Source organism: Solea solea, chromosome 14 (assembly GCF_958295425.1).
Source record: "Solea solea chromosome 14, fSolSol10.1, whole genome shotgun sequence".
NCBI lineage: Eukaryota > Metazoa > Chordata > Actinopteri > Pleuronectiformes > Soleidae > Solea > Solea solea.
The window spans coordinates 273,650-292,689 of record NC_081147.1 but is presented as its reverse complement, the minus strand read 5'-3'; the positions used below and the strand labels follow the sequence as shown (position 1 = coordinate 292,689).

Below are 19,040 nucleotides of genomic sequence, written 5' to 3'. Positions count from 1 at the left end.
CATCCCATAATAAAGTCAGAGGAAATATGTCTTAAGATGCTTCACACACACACACACACACACACACACACACACACACACACACGATGCTGGTGGTCAGGAGGAAAATCAATACGTCCATCCCAACTGCAGACACGAGGGCAGAGAGGATTCTGGGTAAATCGTGTCCTAAAAGCAACCAAAGGGAACGAAACTGACCTGAGCTACACACACACACACACACACACACACACACACACACAGATTTAAGTGTCCAACACAACATCTGTTTAAATGTGTGTGTGAGTCATTAGCCACCATGTTAGCTCCTGTTAGCCGTCTCATCTCCAGCTCAAAGAGAATTAATAAATAGACTTTATTCCTCAGAAACATCCAAAACGATGGTGTTGTGTGTGTGTGTGTGTGTGTGTGTGTGTCTGCGTATGAGATTGTGTGTGTGTGTGTGTGTGTGGGGGGGGGGGGGGGGGTGGGCAGCAGAAGAAAATCTCCAATTCATTGAGATCAAGTCAATAACACTGTAATATTTATGAAGGCTGGAAGCCAGGACGCCCTAAACCCAAACTCCTGCAATCCTGAATTATAAAGTGCTATTGATCTGTGTGTGTGTGTGTCTGCGTATGAGATTGTGTGTGTGTGTGTGTGTGTGTGTGTGTGTCTGCGTATGAGATTGTGTGTGTGTGTGTCTGCGTATGAGACACACACACTGTGTGTGTGAGTGGCAGGCTGCAGCTCAGCTGCTCAATTGTTTTCACACTTTCAAAGCAAAAAAACGTGGAGCTGCATTTTGTAGAGCAAAGAAAGTCATGTGACCTGTGACATCATCACACTGACCTGTGACATCATCACACTGACCTGTGACCTGTGACATCATCACACTGACCTGTGACATCATCACACTGACCTGTGATGACCTGTGACATCATCACACTGACCTGTGATGACCTGTGACATCATCACACTGACCTGTGACATCATCACACTGACCTGTGACATCATCACACTGACCTGTGATGATGTCACAGGTCAGTGTGATGACCTGTGACATCATCACACTGACCTGTGACCTGTGACATCATCACACTGACCTGTGATGACCTGTGACATCATCACACTGACCTGTGATGACCTGTGACATCATCACACTGACCTGTGATGACCTGTGACATCATCACACTGACCTGTGATGACCTGTGACATCATCACACTGACCTGTGACATCATCACACTGACCTGTGACATCATCACACTGACCTGTGATGACCTGTGACATCATCACACTGACCTGTGATGACCTGTGACATCATCACACTGACCTGTGACATCATCACACTGACCTGTGACATCATCACACTGACCTGTGACATCATCACACTGACCTGTGATGACCTGTGACATCATCACACTGACCTGTGATGACCTGTGACATCATCACACTGACCTGTGACATCATCACACTGACCTGTGACATCATCACACTGACCTAAATGATGATCTAAAGACACACAAACACATTTAAACTTTTACAGAATAGATTTAAACAGAAACAAGCTGTTACACACACACACACACACACACACGGTGAGTATCACATCCCTCCATCTTTATATAGAAATCAATACTCTCTCTTTATCTGTGCTCCTCACCTCCTTCCACTGTCTCATTCTCACCCCCAACACACACACACACACACACACACACACACACACACACACACACACACTCACTCTCCATCTCACTCTCCCTGCCTGGACTCGCCCGTCTCACATTTCACTAATTTACACTTTCTCGCTCTGTCTCTCACACACACACACACACACACACACACACACACACAGACAGGTTTGTACAGCTATTCTCATTCAGACCAGGTTTTGGTCTCCATGAGGACTAGTAGTCCTGACAAGATCAGTGTTTCTCTGCCAAACCATTCTGATTAAACACTTGAGTGATTGACAGGTAGAAGAGGGTGAGCCAGTGTGTGTGTGTGAGCGTGTGTGTGCGTCTGTGTGATTGTGTGTGTGTGTGTGAAGGGGAATCTCCAAAGTTCCCATGATCCCCTGATGCTGGTGTGGTGAGTAGTGGGGCGGGGCAGGGAAGGGGGGCGGAGTCCAGCTGAGCGCTGCTGGCTGTCACCACTGTGGTGGTTAATGAAGCAGCAGGAGGTGATGTCATCACAACAAGTCATCTGACCAATTAACTGACAACAGGAAGTGAGGGGGGGAGAGAGGGAGAGAGACACATACACACACACACACACACTCTCCCTCTCTCTCTCACACACACACACACACACACACACACACACACACACACGCGGTGATGTACTTTCAACCGTAGAAGAAGAAGAACTACTCTGGTTGTAGCATGGATGTATTATAAGAACTGGATGTAGCTCCGCCCCCTCCGCCTTGAAGACAGTTTTGTCATGGTGGCCACTCGTGGTACTGCAACAACAAATGCTCACAAGACCCAAAAAGCAATTTTCCCACTGAGAACAGTTCTGAGTACGAGCTCGGCAGAGCGCGGTCATGTGACGTCACAGCCGTCATGTGACGTCACAGCCGCGTACGAGCTCGGCTCAGATGACCGCGTGATGACCTGCGCTCACTTCACCACTTATCGTGAAGTGAGTCTTATCGTCACGATCAGTTGATGAAGTTACTGATAAATGTGATGAACACATGAATTAGAGTTGATGATAAAACTGTGTAATCGTTCCTAATAATTTGATCATGTCTGCAGATTGATTGATCTATATTAACCAGCTGATTAGCTTCATTTGTAAACCACCAACAAAAACATCATAACATCATATTCATGGTGAATATTTAATGGAATAGTTTTTTTTAATCATCATTAAAGTACTTTCATGTTGTCATTATTTTCTTGGACAATAATAACTAATGTGACAGTGATTATCATCCAGTTTAACAGTGAATGAAGAAAACACATACAAACTCATATTCACCCTCAATGAAATGATTTCAACTGTAATGACGTCATTCATTCATTCATTCATAAATCCATGGTTTAAAGACTGAAGCTCCCATCATGCCTTTCTCGTTCACAGAGCCCAGAGGCATCATGGGAGTAACACTACTGCACATGCTCAAGCTCAAGACCCTGACTCTGACCTCTGACCCTGACAGTGACTCTGACCTCTGACCCTGACAGTGACTCTGACCTCTGACCCTGACTCAGAGCAGAGATAACAGGATTTATTTAAAGTAACCAACACTGTGTGTGTGTGTGTGTTTCCACTCACACATGTTACCTCCTCTTCTTATGTTTATATGTGTGTGTGTGTGTGTGTGTGTGTGTGTGTGCGGTGTTGATGACACTTCACACAGTCGAGTGAGAAAACAGGAAACAAAGATTCAGACGTCGTCAGCTGATTTTAAACAAAGAGCAGCAGTGTGTGTGTGTGTGTGTGTGTGTGTGTGTGTGTGTGTGTTCGTACCTGTCGATGATGACAGGGTCAGACGGCGTCTCGTTACGATTTCCACAGCTTTTCTTGTCACAACATCGACTGAAAAAAAAACACAAGTTACTGAGGTGTTCTTTAAAAGAAAGTGTTAGTTTTTTATTTCAACGTGTATTTATCACACACACACACACACACACACACACACACAGAGACACACAGACAGAGACACACACACACACAGAGACACACACAGACACACAGAGACACACAGACAGAGACACACACACACACACAGACAGAGACACACACAGACACACACACACACACGCACAGACAGAGACACACACACACAGAGACACACACACAGAGACACACACAGACACACACACACACACAGAGAGACACACAGACAGAGACACACACACACACAGAGACACACAGACAGAGACACACACACAGAGACACACACAGACACACACACACACACAGAGAGACACACAGACAGAGACACACACACACAGAGACACACAGACAGAGACACACACACACACACAGACAGAGACACACACACACACACACACAGACAGAGACACACACACACAGAGACACACAGACAGAGACACACACACAGAGACACACACAGACACACACACAGAGAGACACACAGACAGAGACACACAGACAGAGACACACACACACACACACACAGAGACACACACAGACACACACACACACACACACACACACACAGAGAGACACACACACAGAGACACACACAGACACACAGAGACACACACACAGACAGAGACACACACAGAGACACACACACACACAGAGACACACACACACACACACAGAGAGACACACACACAGAGACACACACACACACACACACAGAGACACACACACACACACAGAGAGACACACACACAGTCCAGCTAGTTCTGGTCCAAATCAAGGTCACTAAGAGTTGGCCAACACCCAGAGACTCCGCCCCCTCCCCTGACAGAGGACAAAGTGACCAGAGGCTGCTTCACGTCTGCTCTGTGGGCCAATGAGGGCCGGGTGGGTGGAGCTAAACAACCCCTTGGTGGCGCGTGTGATGAACACATGAGCAAACGAACGTGAGACATGGAAGCTTCACACATTCAGCTGTGTTAGTGAATCAATAAATCACATGAGTTTGACCTTTGACCTGGAGAAACTCTCCTCCTTCACAGCATCATTATCATATCTTAAAAATTAATGGTAGACTCGGTGAGGCAGTGGCGCCCCCTGCTGCCCTGAATCAAATTGCCATTTGACAAACAGGCGTCAGGAGGACGTTTATGAATCATTAATCACAGCGTTTGATCTCTGACAGCAGGAAATCACATAGTGAGCGGGGTCTCGCGTCCCCGGCGTCCCCGCGTGTCTCTGCGTGGGGACGCCGCGCGTCTGTGTGTGTGTGAGACTGTTGCCACCGAACGCCACGCCATCATTTATTCCCCATGCTACTCGGAACCATTAGCCGAGGTTCCAGGAGACCAATTAGCTTTGGAACCCAGTGGTGCGGCGGCGCTGACAGCCTCCTCCAAACTGTCATAAACAAACCGGACCCCAGGAGCGCGGCGGCGCCCTCCAGGGACCGGAGGCCCTTCCAACACCAAAACAAACCCGGGCTGAGCGTCCACAATATCGCCTTAATGACGGTTCCCCCCGGGTCACACACGGGCCGCCGCCACCACCGCGCCGCCTAATGACTGTGAGTGAGTGTGTGTGTGTGTGTGTGTGTTTGTGTGAGTGTGTGTGTGCGTGCGTGCGTGAGTGAGTGAGTGAGTGAGTGAGTGAGTGTGTGTGTCAAAACTGGCAAAAGCTAAACAAGCAGTGTGTTGCTGATGTCACTCACTTTGGCAAACTCTCTCTGTCTCACTCACACACACACACACACGCACACACACACACACACGCACACACACTCTCTCTCTCTCACACACACACGAGCCAGTTTGGACACAGAGCCTCGACTTGACCATGCTAGCTTCATGAAGCCACGCCTCCTCACCACTTCAGACTCCACAAGTGCAATCACCTTCATCTACTTCACACACACACACACACACACACACACACACACACACACACACACATATATATAAAAGCAGGAGGCCTTCAAACGCTCCCTGAGGGGGCTGTAACGTGTTGTGATGCCGCGTCAGAGGCCGGGGTCAGAGGTCAGCGTCAGAGGCCGACGCGGTGGAAGCGCGGCATCAGAGGCACTCGGGAAAGGTTGGCAGCACACAGCTGACTCTCAAAGGCCAAGTGCTGTAATTTCCAGCAGCCCTTGAACGCGTCGCCTGCAGCAGCCTGATGATTCGCCGAGGCCTCGTCGTGGCAGACGGCTCCGCTCGGCGTCTCCTGGAGGCTCGGCAGCCAGTGAGGCGAGCAGCCCAGAGCTGGCTCCGCCTCCAGGAGCCCGCTGGCAGTGACGCCGTGCCAACATGGCCGCTGCCTCCAGGTCTAATCTCTGCTTTGTGATTGTAGTTTTTGGAAAGAAGCAGAATCTCCGTTTAAGGACGTTAATCTGCTGCCATGAGACACACACACACACACACACACACACACACAAACACACAAACACACACAGACACGCACGCACAAACACAGACACGCACACGCACACACACACACGCACAAACACAGACACGCACAAACACAGACACACACGCACACACACACACACGCACACACACACACAAACACAGACACGCACGCACAAACACAGACATTATCTACGTCACATGACCGCGTCTTTATCTACGTCACATGATCGCGTCTTTATCTACGTCACATGACCGCGTCTTTATCTACGTCACATGACCGCGTCTTTATCTACGTCACATGATCGTCTTTATCTACGTCACACGACCGCGTCTTTATCTACGTCACATGATTGCGTCTTTATCTACGTCACATGACCGCGTCTTTATCTACGTCACATGATCGTGTCTTTATCTACGTCACATGATCGTCTTTATCTACGTCACACGACCGCGTCTTTATCTACGTCACATGATTGCGTCTTTATCTACGTCACATGACCGCGTCTTTATCTACGTCACATGATCGTCTTTATCTACGTCACATGATCGTGTCTTTATCTACGTCACATGATCGTCTTTATCTACGTCACACGACCGCGTCTTTATCTACGTCACATGATTGCGTCTTTATCTACGTCACATGACCGCGTCTTTATCTACGTCACATGATCGTCTTTATCTACGTCACACGACCGCGTCTTTATCTACGTCACATGATCGCGTCTTTATCTACGTCACATGATCACGTCTTTATCTACGTCACATGACCGCGTCTTTATCTACGTCACATGATCGTCTTTATCTACGTCACACGACCGCGTCTTTATCTACGTCACATGATTGCGTCTTTATCTACGTCACATGACCGCGTCTTTATCTACGTCACATGATCGTCTTTATCTACGTCACACGACCGCGTCTTTATCTACGTCACATGATCGCGTCTTTATCTACGTCACACGACCGCGTCTTTATCTACGTCACATGATCGCGTCTTTATCTACGTCACATGATTGCGTCTTTATCTACGTCACATGACCGCGTCTTTATCTACGTCACACGACCGCGTCTTTATCTACGTCACATGATCGCGTCTTTATCTACGTCACACGACCGCGTCTTTATCTACGTCACATGATCGCGTCTTTATCTACGTCACATGATTGCGTCTTTATCTACGTCACATGACCGCGTCTTTATCTACGTCACATGATCGTCTTTATCTACGTCACACGACCGCGTCTTTATCTACGTCACATGATCGCGTCTTTATCTACGTCACACGACCGCGTCTTTATCTACGTCACACGAACGCGTCTTTATCCACGTCACACGAACGCGTCTTTATCTACGTCACACGAACGCGTCTTTATCTACGTCACACGACCGCGTCTTTATCTACGTCACACGACCGCGTCTTTATCTACGTCACATGACCGCGTCTTTATCTACGTCACATGAACGCGTCTTTATCTACGTCACATGATCGCGTCTTTATCTACGTCACACGACCGCGTCTTTATCTACGTCACACGATCGCGTCTTTATCTACGTCACACGACCGCGTCTTTATCTACGTCACACGATCGCGTCTTTATCTACGTCACATGACCGCGTCGCGTCTTTATCTACGTCACACGACCGCGTCTTTATCTACGTCACACGATCGCGTCTTTATCTACGTCACATGATCGCGTCTTTATCTACGTCACATGACCGCGTCTTTATCTACGTCACATGATCGCGTCTTTATCTACGTCACATGACCGCGTCTTTATCTACGTCACACGAACGCGTCTTTATCTACGTCACACGACCGCGTCTTTATCTACGTCACACGACCGCGTCTTTATCTACGTCACACGACCGCGTCTTTATCTACGTCACATGAACGCGTCTTTATCTACGTCACACGACCGCGTCTTTATCTACGTCACACGACCGCGTCTTTATCTACGTCACACGACCGCGTCTTTATCTACGTCACACGATCGCGTCTTTATCTACGTCACATGACCGCGTCGCGTCTTTATCTACGTCACACGACCGCGTCTTTATCTACGTCACACGATCGCGTCTTTATCTACGTCACATGATCGCGTCTTTATCTACGTCACATGACCGCGTCTTTATCTACGTCACATGATCGCGTCTTTATCTACGTCACATGACCACGTCTTTGATCATGTGATCATGTGACGTAGATAAAGGGACTTCAGTCTAACAGTGATTGTGACATGTTTGTTGAAGGTTCATTAATCCCAGCAGGGGGCGACACTGTGTCCCTTCACCTGTACTCGATGTAATCCAGGTATAGACCAGTCCTCAGAGACCAGCTCACCTGGGACTGTGATGATCTAGACGCAGTGAGTGCGACTCATTAGTGACTGGGAACAAAGTGTCCACCCGGGGATGCTGGGTAATGATCGCACTCAGTCACATGACTAACTGCCATGCAATTTATGCAAATGAAGCTATCGACAAAATCTCAGTGGAGGGAAACGATTCTGACGAAGTTTAGACTCAACTTTACACCTGAGGATTAACCTGTTCACTGTTTATTTGAGGATTAACCTGTTCACTGCACTTAAACCAGTTTAACTGAGGATTAACCTGTTCACTGTTTATTTGAGGATTAACCTGTTCACTGCACTTAAACCAGTTTAATTGAGGATTAACCTGTTCACTGTTTATTTGAGGATTAACCTGTTCACTGCACTTAAACCAGTTTAACTGAGGATTAACCTGTTCACTGTTTATCTGTGGATTAACCTGTTCACTGCACTTAAACCAGTTTAATTGAGGATTAACCTGTTCACTGTTTATTTGAGGATTAACCTTTTCACTGCACTTAAACCAGTTTAATTGAGGATTACCTGTTCACTGCAGTTAAACCAGTTTATCTGAGGATTAACCTGTTCACTGTTTAGCTGAGGATTAACCTGTTCACTGCACTTAAAGCAGTTTAACTAAGGATTAACCTGTTCACTGTTTATTTGAGGATTAACCTGTTCACTGCACTTAAACCAGTTTAATTGAGGATTAACCTGTTCACTGTTTATTTGAGGATTAACCTGTTCACTGCACTTAAACCAGTTTAATTGAGGATTATTATTTAAGTGATCTACAGTTAAGGTTGGTTAGTTTGTGTGTGTGTGTGTGATGTCACTTCCTGTGACGACGCTCTGACCAATCATCACAGAGTAACCTTCTCGGCATGCTTGAACCTCGCCAGACCAGGCACTAAAAATAGTCCCAGGTTACTCTGCTTCAACTGGAGCTACTGTGTGTGCGTGTGTGTGCGTGTGTGCGTGTGTGTGTGTGTGTGTGTGAGTGTGTGCGTGTCTATTTTTATCACTTCTGAGTCTGAACCAGTAAAACCATTAACTCTCAGACGACAGCAGACACAGGACACACAACGTGTTGATTGGTGTGATGAACGACAAACCAACAGCTGTGCTTCACACACACACACACACACACACACACAGAGTGTTGTGTGTTTGTTGTTGTGAATCAGGAGTGTGTGTGTGTGTGTGTGTGTGTTACCTGCACATGATCTCGTGGGTGAGGAGGACGCGGCACATCTCTGGATTCTTGTCCTGACCTTCGTACAGGATGGGCTGTGGGACAGAGACAGACAGACACACGTCACACTGAGAGTAAACAACAGCAACAACAACAACAACAACAACATCATGTTTGCTTCATTTCAAATAGTCAGAGAACTCATTTATTTGTTTTCATATAAATCATTTCTCTGACCCCAGTTCGACAAACAGGACAGGTTAACCAGCGTGAATCAGTTTACTGCATGTTTATACTAGTTTATACTAGTTGACTGCATGTTTATAACAGTTTAGACTAGTTGACTGCATGTTTATACCAGTTTATACTAGTTGACTGCATGTTTATACCAGTTTAAACTAGTTGACTGCATGTTTATACCAGTTTAAACTAGTTGACTGCATGTTTAGACCAGTTTAAACTAGTTGACTGCATGTTTAGACCAGTTTAGACCAGTTGACTGCATGTTTATACTAGTTTAGACCAGTTGACTGCATGTTTATACCAGTTTAAACTAGTTGACTGCATGTTTATACCAGTTTAGACTAGTTAACTGCATGTTTATACCAGTTTAAATTAGTTGACTGCATGTTTAGACCAGTTTAAACTAGTTGACTGCATGTTTATACCAGTTTAAACTAGTTGACTGCATGCTTATGCCAGTTTAGACCAGTTGACTGCATGCTTATACCAGTTTAAACCAGTTGACTGCATGTTTATACCAGTTTAAACTAGTTGACTGCATGTTTATACCAGTTTAAACTAGTTGACTGCATGTTTAGACCAGTTTAGACCAGTTGACTGCATGTTTATACCAGTTTAAACTAGTTGACTGCATGTTTATACCAGTTTAGACTAGTTAACTGCATGTTTATACCAGTTTAAACTAGTTGACTGCATGTTTAGACCAGTTTAAACTAGTTGACTGCATGTTTATACCAGTTTAAACTAGTTGACTGCATGCTTATACCAGTTTAGACCAGTTGACTGCATGCTTATACCAGTTTAGACCAGTTGACTGCATGCTTATACCAGTTTAGACCAGTTGACTGCATGCTTATACCAGTTTAGACCAGTTGACTGCATGTTTATACCAGTTTATACTAGTTGACTGCATGTTTATACCAGTTTAGACCAGTTGACTGCATGTTTATACCAGTTTATACTAGTTGACTGCATGCTTATACCAGTTTAGACCAGTTGACTGCATGTTTATACCAGTTTAAACTAGTTGACTGCATGCTTATACCAGTTTAGACCAGTTGACTGCATGCTTATACCAGTTTAGACCAGTTGACTGCATGTTTATACCAGTTTAAACTAGTTGACTGCATGTTTAACATGTACAATTTAATGTACTGTTAAACCAGTTTAGTGGAAACTGAAACCAGTTTATGGCACATTTACAGTATATTACACACACACACACACACACACACACACACTGTTTCTCACACATCTACAGTAAAAAAAGGCAGCTCTCTCTGACCCCCCCCTTCTTTTGATGGTCCCAGCCTCCTCTGTCTTTCCCAGAATTCCCTGCCAGATGGCGGGCAGCACCCCAGGATGAGCCCCCCCACTTCTCCCCCCCGAGTCTCCCCCTCCTCACCCCCACTGAGCTGTCATGTCAGCGTCCGGATGACGGATGACCACTGAGAGAAGGGAGGTGTGTGTGTGTGTGTGTGTGTGTGTGTGTGTGTGTGTGTGATACACCAGTGGTTGTAAATGAACTCCAGTAAGAGCATGTGTGCGTCCTCCCCCCTTCCTCCCCTATCTTTTCCTACGATGACCTACCAATACCTCATCCACCTTTATAGTCAAAACAGACCTCCGCCCTGCACACACACACACACACACACACACACACACACCCTGGGGGACAATACTTTTAGGATAACGACCACTTCTGCATTATTGATCCTGATCCTCCAAGTTGGACCAGGAGGGATGTGGACTGCATGACACACACACACACACACACACACACACACACACACACACACACGTACAACATTCATGACTTGAGGGGACATTGCATTGACCACCTTAAAGTTTAGTCATTTACATTATGGAGACTTGATTTTTGTCCCCACAAGGAAGACAAGTCCCCATAATGTGAATGTGTGAACAGGTTTAGGTCCCCACAACATTAGTAATACATGGGCACACACACACACACACACACACACACACGACTGATGCATTAAGAATGATGATGTTTAATTTTGACCCACAAATCTACACAAGGTCTGTGTGTGTGTGTGTGTGCGCGTGTAAATGTGTGTGTGTGTGTGTGTGAGTGACTCTGTGTGTGTGTGTGTGAGTGACTCTGTGTGTGTGTGTGAGTGACTCTGTGTGTGTGTGTGTGACTCTGTGTGTGTGTGTGTGAGTGACTCTGTGTGTGTGTGTGAGTGACTCTGTGTGTGTGTGTGTGAGTGACTCTGTGTGTGTGTGTGTGTGAGTGACTCTGTGTGTGTGTGTGTGTGAGTGACTCTGTGTGTGTGTGTGTGAGTGACTCTGTGTGTGTGTGTGAGTGACTCTGTGTGTGTGTGTGTGACTCTGTGTGTGTGTGTTCAGTCTCTCACAGACTCAGCCTGTAACTCTGTTCCTCAGTGGGATGTTATTGATCCACGGAGCCTCCAGTCTACCTGTCGGTCAGGTGTGTGTGTGTGTGACTGTGTGTGTGTGTGTGTGTGTGTGTCATAGTCTCCACATTAGAGACTATTGATCTGTTTCTGCTACTGACGCTCTGTGTCGAGAGACGCTCACTGAATCGATCTGTGACATGCCGACGGGGGGGGGGTCACAGGTGGGGGGTGTTTTCTGTGTCAGATTCATATATGATTATCATCATCATCTTCATCATCAGTTACTTTTCAGTTTTTGTCTTTGATTCTTTCTGTTTGTTCATCAATAAAAACGCACACACACACACACACACAGTCACACAGAGTCACACACACACACACACACACACACAGTCACACACAGAGTCACACTCACACACACACACACACACACACAGAGTCACACACACAGTCACACACACACAGAGTCACACACACAGAGTCACACACACACAGAGTCACACACACAGAGTCAAACACACACACAGAGTCAAACACACACACACAGAGTCACACACACACACAGAGTCACACACACACACACACACACTGACCTGTTTGGTCATGGAGTCGATGAGTCGGATGTAGAGATCCTGTTCTGTTCTGATGCCTGAAAAAAACAACAACATACGAGTGAGACTGATGACACACACACACACTGTGTTTAAACGAACACGATCATGTACAGGCCTCTCTGTCGCCCCCTGTCTTGCTGGTGGATAAGAGCAGACATCAGTCAGACATCAGTCAGGCTGGTTGTGAGTTAGTGAACAGCAGGAACACCTGTTAGCAGTGCTGTGGCTCTAATTGTGTTGTCTTGTTTGTCTTAATTGACATGATTGACGTGTGGCTCAGCAGCAGCGGCGGCAGCAGCAGCAGCAGCGGCGGCAGCGGCAGCAGCAGCAGCAGCAGCAGCGGCGGCAGCAGCAGCAGCCACACTCTAAAAGGCGGCGATCCGTCCCCGCTGCAGATGAGGTCAATTACCTCGCTACGACGCTAATCCACCGCGGCGGCTGCTGTCGACGCATATTAGAGAGATTTATGTTCCTGAGCAGGAAAACACTGTTTATGTCCTGCTTTATCAGGACAGTGAAGACATCACACACACACACACACACCAGGAAACTGAAGTTCATAGACCACTTACTCTCTCACACCAAACCTCATAGGAAAAATCAGTGATTTTAGCTGCGGGGACACAGGAGCTGCTGCTCCTCTGCTGCCTCGTGTGGCCACTTTGTGTCACTGAGTTAAGTCTGACTTAAATATTTTAAAAGCCAACAAATGCCGAATTGACAAAATCAGACAGTTGAACTTAGTGATGGAGGCAGCAGTGGATCAACAACACCTGTGTGTGTGTGTGTGTGTGTGTGATAATAAAATCACTGATTTTCTCTAAGAGGTTTGGTGTGAGAGAGTGAGTGATCATGTGACGTAGATAAAGACGATCATGTGACGTAGATAAAGACGCGATCATGTGACGTAGATAAAGACACGGTCATGTGACGTAGATAAAGACGATCATGTGACGTAGATAAAGACGCGGTCATGTGACGTAGATAAAGACGCGGTCATGTGACGTAGATAAAGACGATCATGTGATGTAGATAAAGACGCAATCATGTGACGTAGATAAAGACGCGGTCATGTGACGTAGATAAAGACGATCATGTGACGTAGATAAAGACGCGATCATGTGACGTAGATAAAGACACGGTCATGTGACGTAGATAAAGACGATCATGTGACGTAGATAAAGACGCGGTCATGTGACGTAGATAAAGACGCGGTCATGTGACGTAGATAAAGACGATCATGTGATGTAGATAAAGACGCAATCATGTGACGTAGATAAAGACGCGGTCATGTGACGTAGATAAAGACGATCATGTGACGTAGATAAAGACGCGGTCATGTGACGTAGATAAAGACGCGGTCATGTGACGTGGATAAAGACGCGGTCATGTGACGTAGATAAAGACACGATCATGTGACGTAGATAAAGACGCGGTCATGTGACGTAGATAAAGACGATCATGTGACGTAGATAAAGACGCGATCATGTGACGTAGATAAAGACGCGATCATGTGACGTAGATAAAGACGCGATCATGTGACGTAGATAAAGACGCGGCCATGTGACGTAGATAAAGACGCGATCATGTGACGTAGATAAAGACGCGATCATGTGACGTAGATAAAGACGCGGCCATGTGACGTAGATAAAGACGCGATCATGTGACGTAGATAAAGACGCGGCCATGTGACGTAGATAAAGACGATCATGTGACGTAGATAAAGACGCGATCATGTGACGTAGATAAAGACGCGGTCATGTGACGTAGATAAAGACGCGGTCATGTGACGTAGATAAAGACGCGGTCATGTGACGTAGATAAAGACGCGATCATGTGACGTAGATAAAGATGCGATCATGTGACGTAGATAAAGACGCGGTCATGTGACGTAGATAAAGAAGTGATCATGTGACGCAGATAAAGACACGGTCATGTGATGTAGATAAAGTCCCGGCCATGTGACGTAGATAAAGACGCGGTCACGTGACGTAGATAAAGAAGCGGTCATGTGACGTAGATAAAGACGCGGTCATGTGACGTAGATAAAGACGCGATCATGTGACGTAGATAAAGACGCGGTCATGTGACGTAGATAAAGACGCGGTCATGTGACGTAGATAAAGACGCGGTCATGTGACGCAGATAAAGACGTGGTCATGTGACGTAGATAAAGAAGTGGTCATGTGACGTAGATAAAGACGCGATCATGTGACGTAGATAAAGACGCGGTCATGTGACGCTAGTCTTTTATAAAGTGGTTAAACTCTGTTTTTCCTGGTGTTTCACTGACAGTCTGGGTCTCAGCAGCAGGGGGCGCTCACAGCACTGTTCTGATCAGGTGTGTTCTCACCGTTACTGTAGAGCAGCTGTAGTCTGTAGTGGATCCCATTGTTGGTCTTCTCACCGTTGTACTCCTGTCTCACACACACACACAATTCATAAATTAAATTTGAACCTAAAGTTGAGTTTACACAATAATAACATTAACAATATTTACTGATGACACAATAACTATACAATCCCTTTCATGTCAAATTGAAAGATTTATGTGTAAAAGGAGAATAATTCATGAGTGAGAGTGTGTGTGTGCATGAGTGAGAGTGTGTGTGTGTGTGTGTGTGAGTGACAGTGTGTGTGCGTGAGTGAGAGTGTGTGTGTGTGTTTGAGAGTGACAGTGTGTGTGAGTGAGAGTGTGTGTGTAAGTGACAGTGTGTGTGTGTGAGTGACAGTGTGTGTGCGAGTGAGAGTGTGCGTTTGAGTGAGTGTGTGTGTGTGTGAGTGACAGTGTGCGAGAGAGTGTGCGTTTGAGTGAGTGTGTGTGAGTGAGTGTGTGTGTGTGAGTGACAGTGTGTGTGCGTGAGTGTGTGTGAGTGACAGTGTTTGTGTGTGTGTGTGCGTGAGTGTGTGTGAGTGACAGTGTGTGTGCGAGAGAGTGTGTGTGTGAGTGAGAGTGTGTGTGTGTGAGTGACAGTGTGTGTGCGTGAGTGTGTGTGAGTGACAGTGTTTGTGTGTGTGTGTGCGAGAGAGTGTGTGAGTGACAGTGTGTGTGCGAGAGAGTGTGCGTGTGAGTGAGAGTGTGTGTGTGTGTGAGTGACAGTGTGTGTGCGTGAGTGTGTGTGAGTGACAGTGTTTGTGTGTGTGTGCGAGAGAGTGTGTGAGTGACAGTGTGTGTGCGAGAGAGTGTGTGTGTGTGAGTGACAGTGTGTGTGCGAGAGAGTGTGCGTGTGAGTGAGAGTGTGTGTGTGTGTGAGTGACAGTGTGTGTGCGTGAGTGTGTGTGAGTGACAGTGTTTGTGTGTGTGTGCGAGAGAGTGTGTGAGTGACAGTGTGTGTGCGAGAGAGTGTGTGTGTGTGAGTGACTGTGTGTGTGCGTGAGTGTGTGTGTGTGAGTGACAGTGTGTGTGAGTGAGAGTGTGTGCGTGTGAGTGACAGTGTGTGTGGGTGAGTGTGCGAGTGAGTGAGATTGTGCGTTTGAGTGAGAGTGTGTGTGTGTGTGAGTGACAATGTGTGTGCGTTTGAGTGACAGTGTGTGTGCGTGAGTGTGTGTGGGAGTGACAATGTGTGTGCGTTTGAGTGACAGTGTGTGTGCGTGAGTGTGTGTGGGAGTGACAATGTGTGTGCGTTTAAGTGACAGTGTGTGTGCGTGAGTGTGTGTGGGAGTGACAGTGTGTGTGCGTGAGTGTGTGTGCGTGAGTGTGTGTGGGAGTGACAGTGTGTGTGCGTTTGAGTGACAGTGTGTGTGCGTGAGTGTGTGTGGGAGTGACAATGTGTGTGCGTTTGAGTGACAGTGTGTGTGCGTGAGTGTGTGTGGGAGTGACAATGTGTGTGCGTTTAAGTGACAGTGTGTGTGCGTGAGTGTGTGTGGGAGTGACAGTGTGTGTGCGTGAGTGTGTGTGCGTGAGTGTGTGTGGGAGTGACAGTGTGTGTGCGTGAGTGTGCGAGTGAGTGTGCGTGTGAGTGAGAGTGTGCGTTTGTGTGACAGTGTGTGTGTGTGTGTGAGTGACAGTGTGTGTGCGTTTGTGTGACAGTGTGTGTGAGTGACAGTGTGCGTTTGAGTGACAGTGTGTGTATGTGTGTGTGACAGTGTGTATGTGTGTGTGACAGTGAGTGTGTGTGTGAGTGTGTGTGTGTGTGTGTGTGAGAGTGAGAGTGAGTGTGAGAGTGAGAGTGAGTGTGTGTGTGTGTGTGAGAGTGAGAGTGAGTGTGTGTGTGTGTGTGTGTGTGTGAGAGTGAGTGTGTGTGAGAGTGAGAGTGAGAGTGAGTGTGTGTGTGTGTGTGAGAGTGAGTGTGAGAGTGAGTGTGTGTGTGTGTGTGTGTGTGTGTGAGAGTGAGTGTGAGTGTGTGTGTTCACCTTGTCTTTCTCCACAAAGTCCATGTAGGACGTCCTCTCGATCTCCACTGGTTGCCCCTGACGATCATAAAGAGCCAGAACAAAGTGGAAGAAGTTGGATTTCCTCAGGTTCGACGGCGGCTGCTTCTCAAAGTGTGCTCGGGCTAAACCCACCCCACTGAAACACACACACACACACAAGGTTCCACTTTTAACACAAAGGGTAAAACAACTCCTGAGAGGTGCACCGCTGCCTCTGGTGGCTGAAGTAAGAACTACAACAAGTCACGACGTCAATGTATGGATCAAAAACACGTCAAAAGCTTTCATCGTCATGGAAACTGAGCCGATGATAAATAAACTGGTGATCATTGGTTTAAAATACACACACACACACACAGTAAATCAGCATGATTTGACATGATGATTGACAGGCAGGGAGACACTTCCTGTTTCCTGACAGTCACGACAAGAAATACTGAGGCAGAGTGTGTGTGTGTGTGTGTGTGTGTGCGCTTCTTCACTCTATATGTGTGTGTGACCTTTAACATAAAAACCAAAAAAACTGTGGAGACTGAGGCCAAAACCCAGGAGACTCTGAGTCTGAGGAGCAGGAGCAGGAGAAGGGGCAGGAGGAGGTGAGAAATATTAGTTTTAAGAGTAAAATAGCTTTCTAAAATAAAAGAAATCCTTGTACTTAACCCACGTTAGCCATTTTGTGTCTCCATGTATCAGTCAAAATCAGTCTGCATCCTCTAAAGTGTGGATTCTCTTAAGTGTGCATCCTCTAAAGTGTGCATCCTCTAAAGTGTGCATCCTCTAAAGTGTGCATCCTCTTAAGTGTGCATCCTCTTAAGTGTGCATCCTCTAAAGTCTGCATCCTTTAAAGTCTGCATCCTCTAAAGTCTTGATCCTCTTAAGTGTGCATCCTCTAAAGTCTGCATCCTCTTAAGTGTGCATCCTCTAAAGTGTGCATCCTCTTAAGTGTGCATCCTCTAAAGTGTGCATCCTCTAAAGTCTGCATCCTCTAAAGTGTGCATCCTGTAAAGTCTGCATCCTCTAAAGTCTGCATCCTCTAAAGTCTGGATCCTCTAAAGTGTGCATCCTCTAAAGTCTGGATCCTCTAAAGTCTGCATCCTCTAAAGTCTGGATCCTCTTAAGTCTGGATCCTCTGAAGTCTAGAGAACAACTGGCAGATACTGTATGACTGACTATGTGAGCGCACAGCAACACACGCAAGAGTCGCCCAAAACCGCCACGCCCACAGAGCTGCGGTGTCTCCACCCACAGGTGCCAGGGTGGAGACATCAGTCAACACTCAGTGCAACCAGGATATAACGGCGGTGTTACACAGAAGAGGATAAGACTGACTGTGGGACGAAGACCTGAGACAAGCGTCAAGAGTTTGAGTCATTTTTCAAAATAAATATTCATGCAAGTTGTTTATTATTTGTGTGAACCAGGTACAAAAGACAGCCAGCGTCAGGCAGCAAACTGATGAAACTGAGCGTTATTATTATTATTATTATTATTAAAGATTGAGAAGACTGCACAGTTGTGCTTCCTTGATGCGGCCCAGCCTCAGCCAGACTCCCCAGGTAAATTGAGTTTGAGAGCCCTGATCTAAAGTCTGCACCCTGTGACATGTCCATCCTGTGAAGGACATCCCAGAAGTCTTTTCTGCTGATTCTTCATTAAAGAGAAGAAGCTTCAGCAGCTTGATCTGACCTTTGACCCGGTTCAACTCTTCTAATATGTCTGCTGTGAATCATCACTAATTATAACGTTGTTGTAGAAATAAACACAAAAGTTTGTCTCAGTGTGAAATTAAAATTAAATTTACTTCACAAACTGGTAGAAAAATCACTCCTGTGTGTGTGTGTGTCTGAAACCTCTGTGCGTGTGTGTGTCTGAAACCTGTGAGTGTGTG

At 46.5% G+C, this 19,040-nt stretch overlaps 1 protein-coding gene across 3 annotated transcripts in view; it reads right to left on the bottom strand.

The window, feature by feature from the left end:
* LOC131472576 (transcription factor COE3-like) overlaps nucleotides 1-19,040 on the bottom strand; it is a 61,654-nt gene that overhangs the window by 38,119 nt on the left and 4,495 nt on the right. For all 3 annotated transcript variants that reach the window (XM_058649909.1, XM_058649908.1, XM_058649907.1), the window contains exons 2-6: nucleotides 17,132-17,288; nucleotides 15,132-15,195; nucleotides 12,758-12,813; nucleotides 9,559-9,632; nucleotides 3,461-3,529 (exon numbers count right to left, since the gene is read on the bottom strand). In XM_058649909.1, coding sequence (XP_058505892.1) covers nucleotides 3,461-3,529; nucleotides 9,559-9,632; nucleotides 12,758-12,813; nucleotides 15,132-15,195; nucleotides 17,132-17,288 — 420 coding nt within the window. The remainder of the gene's footprint in view (nucleotides 1-3,460; nucleotides 3,530-9,558; nucleotides 9,633-12,757; nucleotides 12,814-15,131; nucleotides 15,196-17,131; nucleotides 17,289-19,040) is intronic.